We start from the raw sequence: 19494 nt of genomic DNA on the forward strand, positions 1-19494 counted from the left end.
CCTGCTTCGTTAGTATTTTCCCTGGCTTCTCTCTGCCTCGCTGGCCCTTTAGCCACTCCTTCACAAACACACACACAAAGACTCACAAAATAATAGCCAGCAAAATGTCAGCACCCACAAGTGTCTTGGCTGCAGGCTGCTGTTATTTCAACTTTCTGGTTTCTTAACGGTCTTAATTTTCTCAGAACGGTTTGACAGAGAGCGGTGTTTCTGTGCAACTCACGAAACAAAATAAAAGCTCTGATATGTTGGACCCTGCCACTTCCATCTCACCTCGTTATTCCTTCTTTTTCCAATCTCTTAAAAAGGGTGGGCTTAACCAGCCAGCACCAGCCGTAGCCTTGTGACGGCTGGTGAACAGTGGCTTGGCAATCCATGAGTGGCACATCAAAGACGTGAAGAGCTTTCTTTCCCCTTTCTTTTCCTCGCCTCCTCTTCTCGGAGACGAGGAAGGAACAAGACTGAACTTTCTCAGCTGAAGCTGAAATCTAGCACCTAAATCCAACTTCTTCACCTTGAATAAGGGCATTTTTCACCTAAGGCGTTTTTGCAGGCGGAATGAACAGATCAAGCTGTCTAAATGACTCAAAAGCAAATTAATACAATGCAAGGAGAAAAGTGAAGGGCAAGCTGTGTGTTTAAACACGCTGACACTTGTACGGTCACCGTCCCATTCATTAGTCTTTTCCCTTTCTTCTTCCTTTAATCTTGACATTTACTTTCCTTAGGATGTTTAATAAGGATGCCGCACACTGACTGCTTAGTGCCACAACTATGCTGACAACATCCTTCAAGCCTGTGAGTAACTCTACGGGAATAGAAGAGCTGTCAAATTTACTGCAGTGTTACTTCGGAATAAGCTATTGCAGCAAAACACTCTTATATTGGCATGGTTACTTCCACAGACTTCTAAAAAACCAACCCCCCCAAAAAACCCCAACAAAAAAATCAAAGAACCAAAACCTCTCCAAAGCCCCCGATCTGTTGGAAAAACCTCTGTTTAGATGCAGGTCCCAGCAATCTCCAACAAAAGTTACAGTTACTTATGTGGCACTGGAAAACCAAACAGCAACACCAACTCCCTGCAGAGTTATCCTAACAGCCTCTCCAAAGGTACTCTGTACTTCATCTTGCAAACAGAGAAATTGGACAGATTAAACAGTAAGATCATGTTACAATTTGTTACGTACAGTATCTTTATTTCACTTCTGAGATTGTTATAAAAACAATATAACATTCTTTCGCTTAGCAGAGACATCCTTCCCAAGTCATGCCGCACAATCTTTTCAAGAAATGAAACAGAAGCTTTGCACTCACGTCACAAAAATATTTTGAATAAAAATATAATTTTTTATTTTACAACATGTCTAATCTGGAGCATCGAGCAAACTGGCAACATTTCATTCTAGAAACATGCTTAAAAATTAAGAAACTAGTCTACATAAGATACTGCATGTTAACATCCATCACATGCTGACTCCAGTTGCTCTTCAGAAAATAAAAAACCATCCTACCCCGAGCTGTCTTTGCAGCCCGAGTATGGAGTCCCCTCTGCTCAAAGTCCTTGCTACTGCCGACATTTCTGCTCTGGATGCACAGATGGTGATGGGGAAGCGCCAGATCATCGCTCACACATGGGTATCGAAGTGCCCCACGGCCCACAGCCTGATCGCAGGAGGTGATTACCGCATCAGCTGGCATGAGCAAACCGCGCTTCTCCTTGGACAGGTACCTCATCTTTGCCTATTCAAGGGCTTTGATGTTGTTAGTGGAGGGTGATTTTTTTGTCAAGAAGATTGACAAGAAGCTCGTGCTGGCCCTTGATTACACAAAATGAAGCACATTCCCGAGGCAAAACCATGCCATTATCTCCATCAGACCAGCCTGTATTTTCCCTGGCCCATCATTAAGCACTTCATTGCCGAGAGCTACACATCGCTGCGCGCAGGCAGCGCCGCAGGCAGACAGCTTAGGAGAAGACTTTGGCAACTGCTGTGCCTGGCTCGAGCCGGTCACTGCTCTGCAGCGGTATTTAAAACCTCTTCTGAAGGAAAGAGCGCCAAAGGCTGCGTTATTCCTATGGGCCACAGCACCATGAGTGGATACGATCGCACAGCTTCATAGCAACAAATCCCAATTTACCTACAAATTAGATATCCAGCTGGTGCCATCTGCCTGTCGGTGGTTACATATCACCCAGCCTCTACGGGAAGAGCCTGCAGTCTCTCCTCCATGCTCGGACTGCTGTTTCACACGTTGCGTTTTGGCTGGGCCATTAAATAGCCCACGGCAGCAACTGGCTGGGTGGTCAGTGGTGAGTGAGGTGTCAGCTGGGGCTGGTGCCCACCAGCACGGCACCCATGCTCCTCTGGACTTGCCCTGCCCAGGCCCCCTGAACCCCCTCAAACCCAGGGGAGGCACGTACGCTCGGCCTCGCAGAAAGATCAGCTCCACACTCTTTTTGTTTTACCAGCAGCAAAATAATTATAACGTACATACACAACATACAAGTTAGGCATGACCCGGATACAGTTTTTATTAATGAATGTCACTTTTTGTTATGTACTGTGAAGGCGTCTGATTACCGGAATAACGTATTGCAAGGTGATTCATTGATTGCCACACCATGGAGAAAGCCATTTGGCATTTTATACATTTAGGGAGAGCTGTTTCTTTGTAATCCATGCTGCGTCAGGCACCAATGCATAAATATACAGCAGTTTAAAATTTGCTCTTCTTCAGCAAGTCCTATCAGGTTATAAATAATTTTTATATATATATTTTAATATTTCATCACTTACCCTGAATATTTCACCTTAATCTCAATACTAAAAATATACATTAGTGCAAAGAGACACCATTTTAAGACTGGAACTAAAGGACAAATATATTAATCATTATGATAAGATACTAATTATTTTCTATTTCTATAGATTCTTTAAGAAAAAATATAATCTTAAGTTACAAATGAAAATCATATTTCATATATGAGTTTTAAATTACAAGTATAGAATCACAGAATCATATTCAGGTTGAAAGGAACCCTGGGAGGTCACTTAGTCATCTACTAGTCATCTGGTAGATAAACATCACATTTAATACAGTATAATCAGCTTTAGTAGATAAGTAATTCTTAATTAATACAGAGCACATTTCCTTTAAAATATTCTTACCAGTGACTGACATTATTCACATAGCAATAAAAACACAATTACAGCTGAAGGCAACGCAGGCCTAGAGAGCGGAGAAAAATGACCTCACTGCTTTATACCGAGGACACTCCTAGTGTGGTGATTCACAAGGCAGGCAAAATAACGTAGGGTTTTTTCCCCAGTCTCTATTTCTGCTAATAAACAACGTTGCTAATATTTTGCTAATTTATCTTGCTGAGAGAAAAATGAGAGGCCCGCAGATGTTCAATAATACCTTGGGATGAAACGCTGCCAGGGCCAGAGCCAGTTGCTCAAAGGAGACCCTCCAGCCAACCTGGAAGAGGCTTGGAGCACCAGCTCCAAGATCTCAGACCTTGGCAAAAGCAGCAATAAAGTGCTGGATTATTACACCAAAATGCTGGGATTTAAACTCTCCACACTCAACACAAATAGCATGCGGAGACCATCTTACTAAATTACCCACAAGTTTCCAGCAGGTAAGCAGCCGGGCAGCAGCAGAGTGCCAGCTGTGTGCAACGGGGTGCCCCAGCCCTGCCATGTCCATGGGTACAGGGCACAGGGTCAGGCACAGAGTTTTCTGACAACTGAGACGGCAATGAGATCCCAGTTCCTGCTCTCTGCTTTTTTACTGAGCAAATCAAAAAGAAGCGCTTTCGCCTTTCCATCTCTTCCCATCAGATGGCATGACCCCTGCCGCCCCTGGACATACCCCTGCTGCTTTCCCCACTGAGAAAGACACAGTTTAGCTGAAGTTCCCCAATGACATCCTGAAGTCAGATGCAGCCATCAGCAACCTGAGTAGTAGGTAAGTGATTTACCAAGAGCTCCCAGCAGCATAGACTTGTTTGCCCCTGTTCTTCCAGCTGCATCTGCTTGAGGAAAGGAGGTGTCCTTTCCCCCGGCGCTTCTTTGTGCAATTCTCCTCCATCTCTGCTCAGTCACGTTCCCTGCTCCAGTCAGGCATTGGCTCTGATCTCGCAACATCAGCATTAAATCCTAATGTGGAAAAGTAAACCATTTTGTTTCTCCCCAATCTTCTCTTGGAGAATTTGACGTTCAGGCTCTTCCATCACTCCATGTCTTCAAAACATGCTTATACCTGTCCAACTCAGCGAGGGAAAACCAAGGAGAGGAAAGCATCTGTTCAACAAAAAGTCCCAGGGAAAGTTGTCAGATAACTCCAACCACAGGAATTAAGGACTAGTCATAAACCAAATGTACTAAACCAGAGAAGATGATTTCTGGAAGCCATATGCTAGCAACCTCTTCTCAGTGTCAATGTCCTGCAGTATCAGGCAATGTAAATGCCTTCCTAGTGCTGAAAAAAATCACAACCTTGTGCTCTCTTATCTCAGATTTCCCAAGGGGATGCAAGAGAAAGGGCAATGAGTGATGTATTCAAAGAGGCAGCTCTATTTATACCTTCTTTCGACCCTCTTGGAGTAGTAAGTAATGAAGAATATAGTAACAATAAAAGCAACAAATATGAAAGAGATAAAGGCTAATAATGATTTTCTGGTTCGGAAGAAGTGGCATTCAGGACACGAGGCAATCTCTTCGGGGCAGATCAGCTCAGGAGTTTCAGGACCAGGAAAACCATTATTGTCGATTATTTCTCTGTAATGTTTCATAGAAGGCTTTGGTTCATATTGATTTGCAATGTAACTGTAGAGACCATATTTAGGAGCAGTCTTGTCATTAAAAGAATAGACAAAATATCCTTGCAGGTTAACGTTATCCAAGGTGTAAGCTGCGAAAGAAAACAAAGAGTTGAAGAAACGAGTAAATGTCACTTTGGCATTCAAGGGCAGTACCATACAGCAATACCTAAAGCAGAAGCAGGGGGATGTTAAACCCACATCTGCACTTCTCTTCCCAAAAATAAGGTAAGGTACATCTATGAAGTGTTTGCCATAAAAAGTAAGAATCTGTCAGCCACTGCCAAACAGTGTGATCTGCGAGTACCCTGCAATTTATTTCCTTGTGCTTGGTAAACACAGCTGTGAGTGCATGACTGCGTTTAATGATCAGCATGCAGCCTATCATGAAAAGATAGTGCACTCTTTTATGCATGAAAGAACACAGGTTTTGGTTTTCCTGCACCTGGATTTCTTCAACCTGTTTCTCCGATTGCTCTTTCTTCCTTGCAGAGCACCTCCTGATGGGGACAGCCAAGGAACGGAGGACATGAGGCTGCACTTCTCACCAGGCAAAGGCACGGTAACATCAGGAAAAGGCATGCCCACGCTAAGGTACTGGGGTATCACCAGTGCAAGTGGAAAGGTTATGCAGATCATAGTCTTCTCTTGTTAATGACCTGAGTTTCTCATCCAAGATGACCTGTATTAGTCTTTACTGAGAACGTGTCCACAACCCATACTGCTAACTTGGCTATGGGAAGAGGTCCAGCAGCTGGAGCATTAATTTTGACCTGTCATTCCCACTTGACAAAACCAATCAATCCACAGTAGTAAATGCAAACTGTAATATTTATCTCTCAAAAATCACTGTTTTTAACAAATTAAAGCAACATCTTCTAGTAGATGAACATAGGGCTGAAAGCTAACAATTGCTGAATTTTCATATGCCTCTGGAAATAATTCTTTTTGCAGCCACACGCAAGACATTTAGCACCAGCACCTCTAACCTACTTTTCAGGTGTAAAATGAAGTAATATTTACCTGCCCTTTTACAGAGCTGCTACCCAGGATAATTTGTGTTTGTAAACCTGCATGTGGATGTAATGGTGTTACATAAATGGTTAATGCTGTTCTTTTGTTTTCAGTTGGCAAAGATGTACTTCAACAGTGTACGAAGTACTTAAAAATATAGCCTCAGCTCAAAGGGTCCTGTACTGTATTCTGGAATCATTTATCTGCACAAACCTGCTGGCACCCCTGGGACAAGGCAGGTGAGCAACATTACACACACAAATGCTGCCCCATGCAGTTCCCTGAAACCAGCTGGAAAGAAGGCAGAATAGGAACTTTAAGACAAGAACACGCACGTGCCAAATCCCCTTTCATTCCTCTCCAGCATGACACTGAGGTAAGGACACAAGATTTGTAATTCATCTGTTAGTCACAGGGTCTTGCAGAAAAAAATGCAAGTTTTGGAGAAACCTGAGTCAGTCATGATGCCAAAGTTAAGAGGGTTGCTCCCTGTGTAAGGACAAGATGGACAAAAGCACAATTCCAGAGGGGAGGAAGAAGAGAATGAAAAAGCTGGTATTACTGACAGACCAAAGACTATGGAGGAGTGTATGATGTCAAAAGTGGGAGAATGAGATTTAGGGCAAGTATTATGGCTAGTTAGCAGGGACATATTCATCCATGACAAGAAGGTGGAAAGATAGGAAAATATGGCTTACAAGTGATAGTTAAGTTGAAAAACATAGGAGCTATTTCCAGGCTGGACTGAAGAGGGGAGAAGGAAGTGATTGGGGGATACTGGTACAAACTGATCAGTACGAATTACAAAGTTCTGTAAAAACAGGGGGATGTGCAGCTGTTCTGGCTAAGAGGAACCGGGAGAAAAGCCCGTATCCATACATGCTTTGAAAACAGAAGTGCCAAGAACTTGTACAGTCTGAAGTGGTAGGAAGGAGAGAAGCAATACAGAAAACCCAGATTGAAACCATAAGCCCAAATATAGCCAAGACAAGATTTTTTAACTACAGATGCAGAAAACATGCACCCGGTGCTTCAAAATGCTGGAGAAGGAACTCTTGGACACTTAATATTGATGTTCAGTAAATCCTGAAAGAGGTGGAAATTACAGAGGAGGAAGTTAAAGCCCATACTTAACAGAGTGGACAGGATGACCTACCAAATTATGGAACTGCCAGCCATCCTTCACTACCTAGCGAAAGAGTGGAATAGATTATATAAGGCTTGATAAATAAGAATTACAGGACATATTTATGATTAATGCCAATCAGCTTACCTTTATGAAAAATAAATCTTGTCAAACTAACCTGACATCTTTTTTTATGAGATCAGCAGATCAATAAAAGTAATGATGTTTGATGTAATAGACCTTCACAAGGCAACTGACTTTGTATTATATGGCATTTGGATCAAGAAACAGAATGTTACAAGGTCAAGGGGAGCGCATAATTAACAGACTTCAGCTGGTCTCAAACAGAACTGGTAAGTCTATAAATGGAATTGCTGGTAAGTGTCACAAAAAGTGTGTTTCTACTGTGATCATGGAAATTGCCTTTTAGCACTAAGATATTTAATGATCTTAAGTGTATCAGTGAAAAGTAAAACTGAAAGGAAAGTAAAACTATTTCTCACAAAGTTTGCAAATAACACAAAGATTAGGGACACAATTTAGCTAGTGTAGTAAGCTTTGCACAAGAAGGCAACGGGCACTTGGACGTGACCAAATGTGAGGATGCCAAAGAACAAGCAGACAATACTTAGGAAAAGGGAGTTATGCCTGGGTGGCAGGAATCCGTAACCGAGTTTGAAATCTCAGTAGATAACCACAGAGTGTGTGTAACCAATCCACTGCCATGGCCAAAAGGGCTCATTGGCTGCGGTAGGAACAGTGTGTCCAGGTCTGGGTTTATCCCTCTCAGGAATTCTGGCAAAGGGGAAAAGTTTAATAATTGAAAGGTTCTACATTGTGTTTTATAGTAAGGGACACAAAGAGCTTTGTCTGTGCTATTTACCAAAGAGATAAATAAGAGAGAGCTTGTTTTCTGTCTGTGAATATCTACACAGGTAAAATACATGGAAATACAGAACAAAATGGCTTAAAGCTGAAGCTAAAGAAATTAATACTAGAATTAAAATTGATATATATATCTATACACACACTTATATAAAAAAACCAGTAAATAACTGGCCACTGCAACAGCTTACAGTGAGATGTAGAAGATTCTTCATCAGTAAAAATTATCTCATTGGGGTCTTGCACTTTTCTTAAAAAACAGCATGTGTTGTATGGCTCAAAATGCCTCCTTTTTGCCTTATAATTTGTGAATCTCTGAGACACAGAAGAAAACTGGTTTGGGTTCTGAATAGCAGGAAAAAGTCCAGGAAATGGCATAATGAGGTAGATAGCTGAACTATTATGAAGATCACTGTTGGATAAGATCACTGTTGGATAAGATACAGAGACAGCTGAGGAACAGAACTCAGACCCAGCCCTGAGGCACATCAGTGGAGAGAAGCAACAAAGAAAAACAACAGTAGATGTGCAATAAGAAAATCTGACTAAATAAATGTGGAGCTATTCACATATCTACTTAAATTTCTTGAATCCACAAAAAAATTCTTCTGCTGTCTTATGCAGAATATGTGCAAGGTCAGTCTTTCTCATGTTTAGTAATACCAATCAATCGTAAATTAAAGGAAAAACTGTTATGCTGTAATAACATCTCATTTATGGAATATTCTACATAGGATTTCTTTTTTTTTAAGTTAAACATACTCTATCACACAGTGTATACTAATACTGAGATTCGTGACATATAAACCATCTATGGTTCCTTACCTTTTAAAGCTTCATTGATGTAATTCTGTATGTAATACACTCTGAGCTTATCATGCACCATATTCTGGTCATCATCAATTCCATTAGCCATAACATAAATTGGGACATCGCCATACTTTGCTTTAACCCACTTGAGCAATTTACGCAGTCCCCAGGGCACTACTGCAGCTCTGCTGGGGGAGTGCAGCCATGTGATGTCATTGATCATTTGAACTTCAAGATAGTGGTCATATTTTAGTGCATCTTCTTTCTCCCAGCCCACAAGGGTAGTAGTGTAGTGACTCAAGGCAAAAAAATCAAATGAGCCCTGGATTAACTTCTTTTCGTCTTCTGAGAAATAAGGCAAGTGGAAATTATACAGGTCAACACTATTTCTTTGGTGAAGCCATGCTCTCATCACTTGTGGGTAGTCACCATTTCCGAAGATGGGCTCTGCAAGCCAGCCAATGTCGAACTCTAAAATTCTGTCAGCAACTTGTTGGTCATTCCTGGAAAAGGGACAAGCTGGTTCTACCCAGTCAGCTTGCAGAGCTATAGATATCTTACCCTTCTGAGATCTCCTGAATTCTTTGTCATAAAGATGCCATGCTTTTGCATGGGCTTTCAAAAGGTTGTGTCCTGCAGTGTATGTCAAGTTTTTCACTGACGGTTCATTCATTGTGATCCAAAATTTGACATGGTCCCCAAGACTTGTAAAGCAGAATTTGGCATACTCAACAAAAGCCTGAACAGTTTCTGGGTTTTCCCAAGCTCCGTATTTGGCAAGGGAAACTGGAAGCTCTTGGTTCTCGGTCATAGGTTGCCATAAAGCAACAACAGGAGTTATATTAACTCTGAGAAGTTCACTAGCAAAACACTGATAATAATGTACGAGTGTGTGGTTGATCAGAGAAAGATTACCTAAAGGAAGGATTAAAGACCATTTCAGTGAAAAATGGAAGTGTGTGACATGCATTTCCTGCAGAAGAGAGATCTGAAGCCTGATAGCAGCAAAGTCAACGCAGTGACGCTTGCGTTTCGAGGTGAAAACTCCATCCACTTTAATAAGCTTCTTCGTCTGGTGAACATCCCACACATAAACATTAGAGTCAAGAAACTGGGCGGGTGTTGTGTCTACCTAGGTAGAATAAGAAACATACCAGAGTCAAGCTGTTTGTTCTAGGTAGGTTGGAACATCATAACCATCAGGCACAACACAGTGAAAGAATATTATAGGTCAAAACATTGCATTTAGCACCTCTCTCGCATCTCTGATACAGTAACATCTCTGGGTCATATGAATGAATTAATCTTCTGTTTACACATGACACCAGAAAAGTACCAAATCTCATCCTACTTTCCAAACAAGCTTATGCGAATGGTCACCATGTTTATGTCTTCTCCAGATTGCACCAGTCAGTATGGGGAACAAGCGATTGCTCAGGAATAAGGCATGAAGCCTGCAACAGATCTCCAGAGAAGCAGATCTTCAGCAAAGACTACAGTAATTTTTAAAATGTTTTTCTTTCAAGATTAAGAAGCTACACCGAAGGGCCTACGGAGAGACCGTCTGTTGTAAATTACCCAATAGCTTGTTTCAAGACCACTCCCTGGACGCAGTAAAAGAAATAATGAATGCAACATCATTTCTGTGTTCTTTTCCTGACTATGATGAAAGATGAATAATGCTCTGTACTTGATTTTTAGCATGAATTCAGCTGACAAGCAAAATTTTTCCTTCTTGCTAACGATGTCTTTTTTTATTTAACTCATACCGAACTCATTTCCAAGTTATTTCAGCAGGCTGTTGATGTCTGAATCAATTTTTTTTGGGGCCTCCAAGTAAACACACTATCTGTCACTCCAACAATATATGCATTTCCCGTAAGTCATGAGGGCTTCAGATGTCGGAATTGCCTGTATGACATACTGGACACAGAAGAGGATATGCTTCTCAGGGTCCCACAGAATTTTACTTTCACTTTTTAATGAATATCACAAACACAATGAAGACTAGAAAATGGAAAAGTGAATTACTTAAAATGATGCACAGCGTAAAATCTCCTCATTCACACTCTAGCATAACTCTTAGAAGAAAGATCCAAACTACAAGATACTAGCGTGTTTATTTGCTCTTTTTTCCTTTTTTTCTTTTCCCTTTGATGCATGGTTCCCCCCGAGTTCAGATTTCCTTGTTCTGCCCTCTGTTTGAAAAGCAGGTGTCAGCCTACAACCAGTGTTCAACTTGTAGCTGAAGTTCTGCGGACTGTATAAAGAAACTGCTGAAAATCAGTTGCTATTTTCTCCGGAGAGGTCAGTACTGTGCTTAGAGAAGAAAGTAATAAAAAACAGCATGTCTAAGGGAAATTGCTTTTCTGGAGAATTGTCCCTTGTAGATTACTAAAGCATGTATTTCCACTAATACTGTGGGAATGCTGTCAAAAGAGTTTTTCCACTGTGATGCATCTACAAATCATAGTACCTGAGCCTCACAGCACAAAATGTTTGAACGGCCTTTTGAAATGAAAATATTCAGCTTTGAAGGTTTTGGGGATGGGAGGGATTTTTTAACTGTCTTAGGTTGACTGACGCCACAACTTTATAGCTGTTATCGATCCCAAAGGCGGCAATTCTGTTTCCAATCCCTAATCTATCTGGGAGCTAGGAGGAAAATGACAGTTGAATTTTCTTGGAAATTGGTGTACCAGATAAGGAGGTTGCAGTATTTTTAAGAGAACAAAGTCAGATCTTACTTTTGGAGTGAGAAAAAACAAAGCAGCCCCCTATACGCTAGCCTTAAGAAAGATTACGTCTTTGTGGAAAATCTAAATTAAAAATTCTATTCTTGGATCCAACCTCAGAGTTGAATTTAACTACACCTCTTTACTGTGGTTAGAGAAGCCCTGCAAGCCAAAACAGCATATAAGAATTAGAGCCAAACTGTTAAAGAGACCGCAACTAAGCTACAATTTTTACTCATGCTATAAGTCTTAAAATTTGAAAGATTCCCCCAAAGTACTGGATTTAATTGAAATAAAGACTGAGAGCTATGAATGGGATCCATGATCTAGCTAGGTGCACTGAAGGCCTCTGTCAGGCACAGTACTACACAAAGGAGGAATAGAGAAATTTCATGTACATCTAATATTGTTTACTTTTTTTTTACACAGAAGGCCTCTAACAACAGTACCAGGATATATACGTATAAGATGTAGAAACACACCACTGGAGTTTTAAGAGCTTTCGGGAAGTTTTCTAAAACATGTATTATCACAGCAGACAAATATATTACCATTAAAATTACAGACATGAAAGAGCAGTAATATTTCATAAATTAGGACATTTGGAACTATACTCTAGCAGATCTAATCAACTTCCATTCAAAAAGGACTGGCTTCCAGTAACTAATCACATAACACATCCAGGGAAGATGAGCATCAGACCCCTTTCGATTTCCATACGTTTTTCCAAAATGTTATTTATTGTATCTCAATCTGACCTGATATCCCTGGTCACACGCAAAAAAGTCTAATGAAGACTGAACGACGCAGTGTTTGGCACAAAAGCCCTGTACCCATCTCCTTGCAGCGCTGTGGTAATATATATCGGCAAAGACACTCTATCCAGCAAATTTATCAATATGAACTTGTGCACTGATCTGGCAGGACAGCCTGTCAGCTCTATCAGCAGACTCACCTGAATGTAGCTGTCAACAATTCCCCAAGCGAAGCCACAGGGGAAAATCCCTTCTATGGGCTGGTTTTCAGGCAAAGGTGGGAATCCATTTTTTTCTATCAGCTTTTGATAGAACAAGACAGAAGATTTGGGCATCAACTTCTTGTCATGGCTTTGAAAATCAACATAAAACAATCCACGTCGAATGCTGTATCCCCTGTGCCATTCAAAGCCATCCAGGAGGGACCAGACTGTGTAGCCAAACACATTAACTCCGTCATACCGGATGGCTGAGGAAAGAACAAAGCCAAACTTATCGCAGTGCTCATTTTTCCTCTGTAGATTACACCGTATCAGCAGTATTTGTGGTACTAATGTGTAAGAACAATGCAATAGGTCAGATAAGTATCTCAGGGCCTGTCTCAAAGCCCGTTCAGGGAAGATATTTCAGCTGCACTCAGGGAGCTGCCAGGGCATAGGTGCACTGTGCAAGGCAGTAGAGGTACCTGGCTTGGCTTTAAACAAGCCAGATTTAGAAAGAGAAGGAGCGTAGCAGTGGTTTGAGCAGTGCTGCTGATTAGGTGTGCCAAACCTCAGCCTCGGAGCAGAGTACGCTACATTTGAACCGTTTGCAGCAACTGAGCTAGTAACTGCACTGCGCTCTGCTAAGCACCCACTGCAGCTCGCTCTGGGGTAACTTAAGTGCCATTAATGCAGCACTACCCTGGAGGCAAACAGAAGTTATATATATCATTCCCCTCCACTACAAATACATATTGAGAAAACCTCGACAATACTTTTGATGTGCTGATGAATTTTTATTACCACGGATTCTAAACAGAAGTGATAATGCAGGAAGGGCCTCTTTATTTGATAATTCTCTTTACATCTTTTATGGCATAGTATTTTCCAGCTGAAATATTAAAGGGTTTCTAAAAAGATGTCTACGTTTTAGGTCAACTGTTTGACCTTTAACAATCACCACACATTTTGTAGACAAAAATCGGGGTCTACTGGCATCTGTTAGTTTTGCCAGCTTTTATAGTTTTGAGATTCCAAATAATACTCACTTTTAGTTGTATTAAACACTGAGATGCAGCAAAATGTTCCTGGGCAAGGCCTGGCTTCAGGAAAGCACAAAGGAGTGTGCTTATTTTAATTACCTAAGTAGACCCACCCTAATTCAGCAATGCATTTAAGCACATTCTTAAATGTTCTTTTGAACTTGAGTTTGGCTCTGTAGCCAGCAGAGTTTATCTTTATTACTCACCATCTTCTGTCAGCCCAAACTGGGTACTGACTGAACATAATATTTTCCAGCCTAGTCACACTGAAAGCGTTATTTCAGGCAACCAGAATACCAAGATCCTCATTTCCTGGTTTTATTAATGTACCTCATTACAATCATTTATGAAGGACCACATGGATTCTTGATTGTAACCCTGTTTGAATCAATTAAATGAACTGCAGTTAAATAAGCAATGCATTTGGCCCAGTCTCTATCAGAGGTCATGAGAAAATATCTAAGGAAATGGAATATTTCTCCTCCTAAAGGCATCATTCTTTTGTGTTTGGCAAATGCCAGTATTTTTCTAACCTCTGCATGCATCCATGATGACATCTGTCGTACCAGCAGAGTAAAAGCCAATACAGGTCCACTTTGTGAACTGGTCTCAGTGAGAATTTCTCTTTGAACAGCATCTCATCCCTTCTGTAAGTCACCACACAGCATTCCCACACTTCCTGAGCACCTCACAAAAATTCTCCTCAAATCCTTCTTTAAAAATGCATTCACTTTTAAGTGTCACCTATGAAAGAAGTAACTTGACAAATTTTTGCAAGTTCCAAAAAGTTTGGAAGTCTCAAACATAGTATCCCATACAAACTGCATGTTACTGAAAAAGCACAATGAAAATTATTGTCTTTTTCTTTTTCCTTTGTCTGTCTCCCCTCTTTTTTATGTCTGTTGGTGTGCAAGCCAGGTTGACTGCAATCTAAACCGTCTGTGCTTCTGACACTGAGTGGCCTTGTCCATACTACCTACTGGAAATAACTCCTGACCTGAGCAATCCCCCACAGTGTGCCTAGAAGTGTGCTACTGTGCAGGCCAGAAGTCTGCCAGAACTGGGTTAAAAATTAAACGGCACTCCAGTTCATGCTCTGTTTAGCTCACTAATGTAGAAATAGTCCAAGGAAACATGGCAGACCCATAAGCATCAAATACAGATCCTTAAAACCTTCTGCTCAGCTGCTGTCCAACCACAGCCCCTGCTTCCATGTGGGAGGTGCCCAAAGATCTACACTTTGCCTCTTGACATACCTAAGAATAGCTTGGTCCTGACCTGTCAGGGGCCTGGCTGTTCCCCTTCTCCTTAAGACTCTTTGAAATCACACCTGCTAACTCCCCAGATAATGATCTAACCTCTCAACTAGTCAACATGGCACAGAGGAGCTTGCATGTCCTCTTGGTCAACATGCTCCACTTTACAAGGAATAATCAATTTATTTGTTGCACCAGAGACAAAGCAGGGAAGTGAACATGGCTCTAGAGCAAGTGGTTAGATACCCACCCATGTGAGAAGATATCTCCAACCAATTAGCAAGTCTAATTAATATTTAACTACTTTATATTACGGCTCTATTTATTCAACCCCAAATGATATTTAGGGAAAAAAAAAAAGAAAGATCAATAATAGTAAACAGTAAAAAAGAGTTAGGGTTGTGATCCCACATAAAGAAACTCTTCCCTAGAGGAAAAAAAAAAGATTAAAAAAAAAAAGATGTATGGAGCTTGTCTACAGCATGCAGCATCAGAATGGGCATCTACATCAGCACTTCAACTGAAATCAGGAGCACACTTTTGAGCAAATCTCCTTCCTCATCACACTTCAGTTCACATCACTGAGTGGTCTCTGGGTTCTTTTGGGGTGAAATTAGCCAGAAATGGGCTTCAGGAATGCACACTGTGTGAACACCAGGCCCTCAACACCAACTCTTTTTACTCTACAGGCTTGCTCTGATAGGGCTGCACTTACTTGCTAATGCAGATACAGAAATAAGCATTTTCTGAACCAATGCACATACATAATCAGGCAAAGATAGTGGCCAGATCTAGGAAGCAGCAAAAATACATTTATGTGGGCCTGGGTCTACATTGCTTCTCAGTGCTGTAGCTCCAGTGCCATTTTACTGCCTTGTGACTGCTGGAGTGAATCTGGTGGTAACTAGCTCTTCAATCTCTACATTATGGAGCTTTAGTGCACTGGATAAACATGTCCTAAGTCTGACAGAGAGACAACGTGTGCCTTTGTCTTTGGTCTTTAATGTTGTCCAACAAGACTGCTCACAGCCAATATGATGCCTTTTGTGGATCTTTCTCAACTAAATTCCCCTAGGTGTCACACAGAGAACTTTGGTATTTACGTCGGATTTTGCAGATTCTAACAGGTAGCAAGAGTTGGGTGCAATAATTTTCTAATAGGCAGAAGAGTTGGGTGCAATAATTTTCATCATAATGATGCCAAAGTCCCTTCTGCAGATACAGTCTGTCTCTGCTTTTTTTTTTTTTCCTTCTGTAAAAAGTTTAGCCAGAGCAGTAAACTGTAGACAAGGAAATCAATTACTAAATTGTAAATTAAGAAATTAATAGTCCACCATATGGACAATGAAAGTGGAAATGGGAACCCCAACAACTTATTGGTGACTACTAGGATTGAAAAAATCTGTTTTGCCACAAGGAAACTGAAAAATAGAAAATAAACTCTCACACAAGTTAGTATATTTCTCTTGCTGTTTGGAAAAAATAATAGGTTAACAATTTAAACAGTTTAGATTATATAACCTCAAATATTCAGTTCTCCTTAACCTGATGTAAATTCAGATTATGGTGATTGATGTCCAGAGCAGTACCAATGTAAAATTTGTGCAAGGGCAACACTGAGAAGCAGAATGAAAAGGTTCCAATTTTTCATTTAAAAATGTATTCTTTCAGCCTTATGTTTTATCCAGAGGAACTCTTACTGCATAGTATTTACCTTCTCACATATCTATTCTTACGCCTTGTATATATGCATTTATATATCTAAGATATGGAAAACAACTATTAATAAATAACACAGTAAATTTCCTTAAGTCCATTGAGAGCATAGTTCACCCATGTCTTGCACTTCCTCCCACCAAAGACAGTAGAAATTTTCCTACTGACTTCAAAGACAGCAGCATCAAGCTCACCAAATGCTATCTGCAGATATTAAGGGTCTTGAAGAGCTGAAAAGAACAAACCCAGGAAAGGGATTTGGAGTCTTATTTCACAAGTGCCAAGATGAATGTTAAAGACTAAAATTAGTTTTCAGCCTGGTTCTTTAACACATCTCTGTAGGCTATTTTGCATTATGATTTTGTCAAGCACATGTTAATACAACCTCAGTCCTACCTTTTAAAGTTTCCATAATGAACTTTTTGAGATAGTAAATGTATTTGGCATCATCTCTCTTGGTGCTACCAGAAACAAACCAGCTGTTCTCCACAATGAATATTTGGGGGTTGTTATATTCACTGCTTATCCAGTAAAGGAGCTGCCTCAGGCTTATTGACTCCAACTGCTGGAATTTCATGTGGGAGTCCAAGAGCTGGAAACTCAGAGTAGCTCCAAAAGAAAGAGCAAAAAAGTCTGCTGTTCCCTTGATATACTTCTTCTCAACTTCACTGAATTCGGGCAATAGAGATGAGAGGTTACTCCTCATGCTCTCTGGATAGTCACCATCAATAAATATGGGCTTAGCAAACCAGCCGAGCACGAAATCAAGAGATTTTTGACATTCTTTTATGTTTTTTTCAGACATACGTTGAGGTTTTATCCAGTGGGAGCTAAGGGCAATGGACACTTTTCCTCTTTGAGTTGGACGAAAATGGTCATTGTAGAGATGCCAGACTTTAGCATGGGCCTGTTGAAAAGAAAGACTGTAATTAATGCACCTGAAATTCCATTTTAAGTAACAGAATTAGTCTCAAGTACTAAGGTCCAGTGTCACGTCCGAACCACATAAACATGGCATTTGAGGGCTCAGCCTTATTCATGCATCAGCAGTTTACAACTCCTAAATTAACTTTTCTTTATTACCATATTAATACCATATATCAACTAGAAATTGCTAGTTGGTTGGGGAAAACAGCATCTCAGTTTTCTGTGAGATACTATTCCAGGCACTGAACACACTCTTGGTAGTTAACTAGACACCTTTATTAACTTTCATTATTGAGTTCAGACATATTTCCAGTATTTACAAAAATGAAAATGCGTTTACCTAAACATCTTTCAAAGTATGTTTTCATTATAGAAATATCACTTTATCTGTAGATTCACAGATACATAAAGAAGAAAGGTCTATTCTTAGGAGCTTGTCCAAATCTCTCAAACAATACAAGACAAAGAAACACCCTTGAATTTATTCTTCTTTGAACCAGAACACACAGTATAGGAAAAATTACTAATCTGGATTTTAGAAAGTCTGGTGAAAAACAATTTACCACAGCTCCTGAAAAGTTATTCCAACAATTCAATTTAATTCTTTTTATTAAAATTTGCTATTTACCTCCAGCATCAGATTTCAACTACTTGTCTTGGTATAATTTTATCTGTTACTGTGAGGAGATGTTTTCTACCACATTTTTTTCCCATGATCTTACAGAGTCAGTTGAAACAGTCTCTTGATGTTCCCTTTGCAAGCTAAATAGATTAAGTTCCTGGAGCCTCACATTATCTTCAGGCATAGCTTCCAGCCCTCTAACCATTCTCACTCTGATTCTCTTCCAATTTGTCATCATCTGTCTTAAACTGCAGAAGTAGAATTGGACATAATATGCCAGTGGTAGTCTTGCCAGCAGTAAAACCAGACAGAATTTAATACACTATTTCTGCTTATGTGGCCATAGCATTACACTGTGACCATATGCTCATCTAAACTACCATAATTCCAGAGTCCTTCACCATATAAAACATATTTTTTCTTTGCACCTACCTTATCAAAGAATTTTGACTGCTCTGTGAATCAACATCCTATCTTTTAGTCATCTCCACATTAGTAGAAATTATAATGCTTTTTTCAAGGTCATTGATAAAAAGGTAAAAAATATGAGATCATTCATTAGAATAAAGCCTACTTGATAACTATTCCCAGTTTACATTTGCATTTTGAGACTTATCAGTTAATATTCATTCATAGGTGCTGTGATGACATGAACCTCCATTCTTGTCATACAAATTCACAGGTGTGATGAATATATATGACAGATTATTAATCAAAATGTCACAGGCATTTTTAGCCCTCTCTGGAATATAAGCTGTATAGAAAGCCTTATAATTCCACTCCATGCAGTTGGTATGCTGGTAAATTTTATCATTAATGTATTGATATCTGCTGTTCACAATTTCCTTTTCATACACTCTTACCATTCAAGCTTTGAACTGCAATGATTTCCAGTTGCCAGCATTATTAGAAACATTAAACAATTAAGATTATTAATCATTTTTGACACAGACACTGTTAATTACCCAGGAAAAAAAATGAATTCTATCATTCTACTGTTCTTGCAGAATTTTAATTCTCACTGCTGGGAGAAAAACAATTGGAAGTGAAGGACAACTAAAGGTAAGATCAATAATCAAGGCTCATTTCGGCTGCCCACATACAGAAACCTGCTGCCTCTGAGTTATCATGGGGTATATAAAACATCTGTGCAGATCAGACACTGGCTCTAGAGGAAACTGAACCCATGCCCTTTTAGAGCAGTCAACAAAACCCAAAGAGAACAATCTTGGAAACTCTGAATCACAGTACACACCTATGTACGTGTATCTGAACCAAGCTCTTCGTTGCAAACTTCAACATACATGCTCTCATTCATAATACATCAATAGCTCAAACGAATGTGATGCAGTCCTACCATCTGTCTATATTAATACAATGGATTTTGATGCTAGTGAGAAACTAAATATAGTAACCACTTCAAAGTCTCATGTCAAAAATGAAAGCTGACCTAAGCACAAGCTTAATTTTACTTTACGCTAAAGCTCCATTACACTGATGAAAGAACAAAAAGACATTACACTCCATGACCAGAACGCTACACACCCAACACTTAAATATGATTTTAAAAATTC

General features: G+C 40.1%; 1 protein-coding gene across 4 annotated transcripts in view; it reads right to left on the reverse strand.

Moving 5' to 3' along the window:
• Window positions 1-1201: 1201 nt before the first annotated feature.
• The window catches only part of KL (klotho), a 52458-nt gene continuing 34165 nt past the window's right edge, over window positions 1202-19494 (reverse strand). Inside the window, exons 2-6 of one of the 4 annotated variants that reach the window (XM_054807263.1) lie at window positions 16768-17278; window positions 12357-12625; window positions 8682-9798; window positions 7002-7034; window positions 4785-4923 (exon numbers count right to left, since the gene is read on the reverse strand). In XM_054807263.1, coding sequence (XP_054663238.1) covers window positions 7006-7034; window positions 8682-9798; window positions 12357-12625; window positions 16768-17278 — 1926 coding nt within the window. In that variant the 3' untranslated portion in view covers window positions 4785-4923; window positions 7002-7005. Of the gene's footprint in view, window positions 4924-7001; window positions 7035-8681; window positions 9799-12356; window positions 12626-16767; window positions 17279-19494 lie in introns of all 4 variants that reach the window. The other 3 variants (XM_054807273.1, XM_054807281.1, XM_054807255.1) reach the window with 3 other exon arrangements.

The sequence above is a fragment of the Grus americana genome, chromosome 1 (genome assembly GCF_028858705.1).
Source record: "Grus americana isolate bGruAme1 chromosome 1, bGruAme1.mat, whole genome shotgun sequence".
NCBI classification, from domain to species: domain Eukaryota; kingdom Metazoa; phylum Chordata; class Aves; order Gruiformes; family Gruidae; genus Grus; species Grus americana.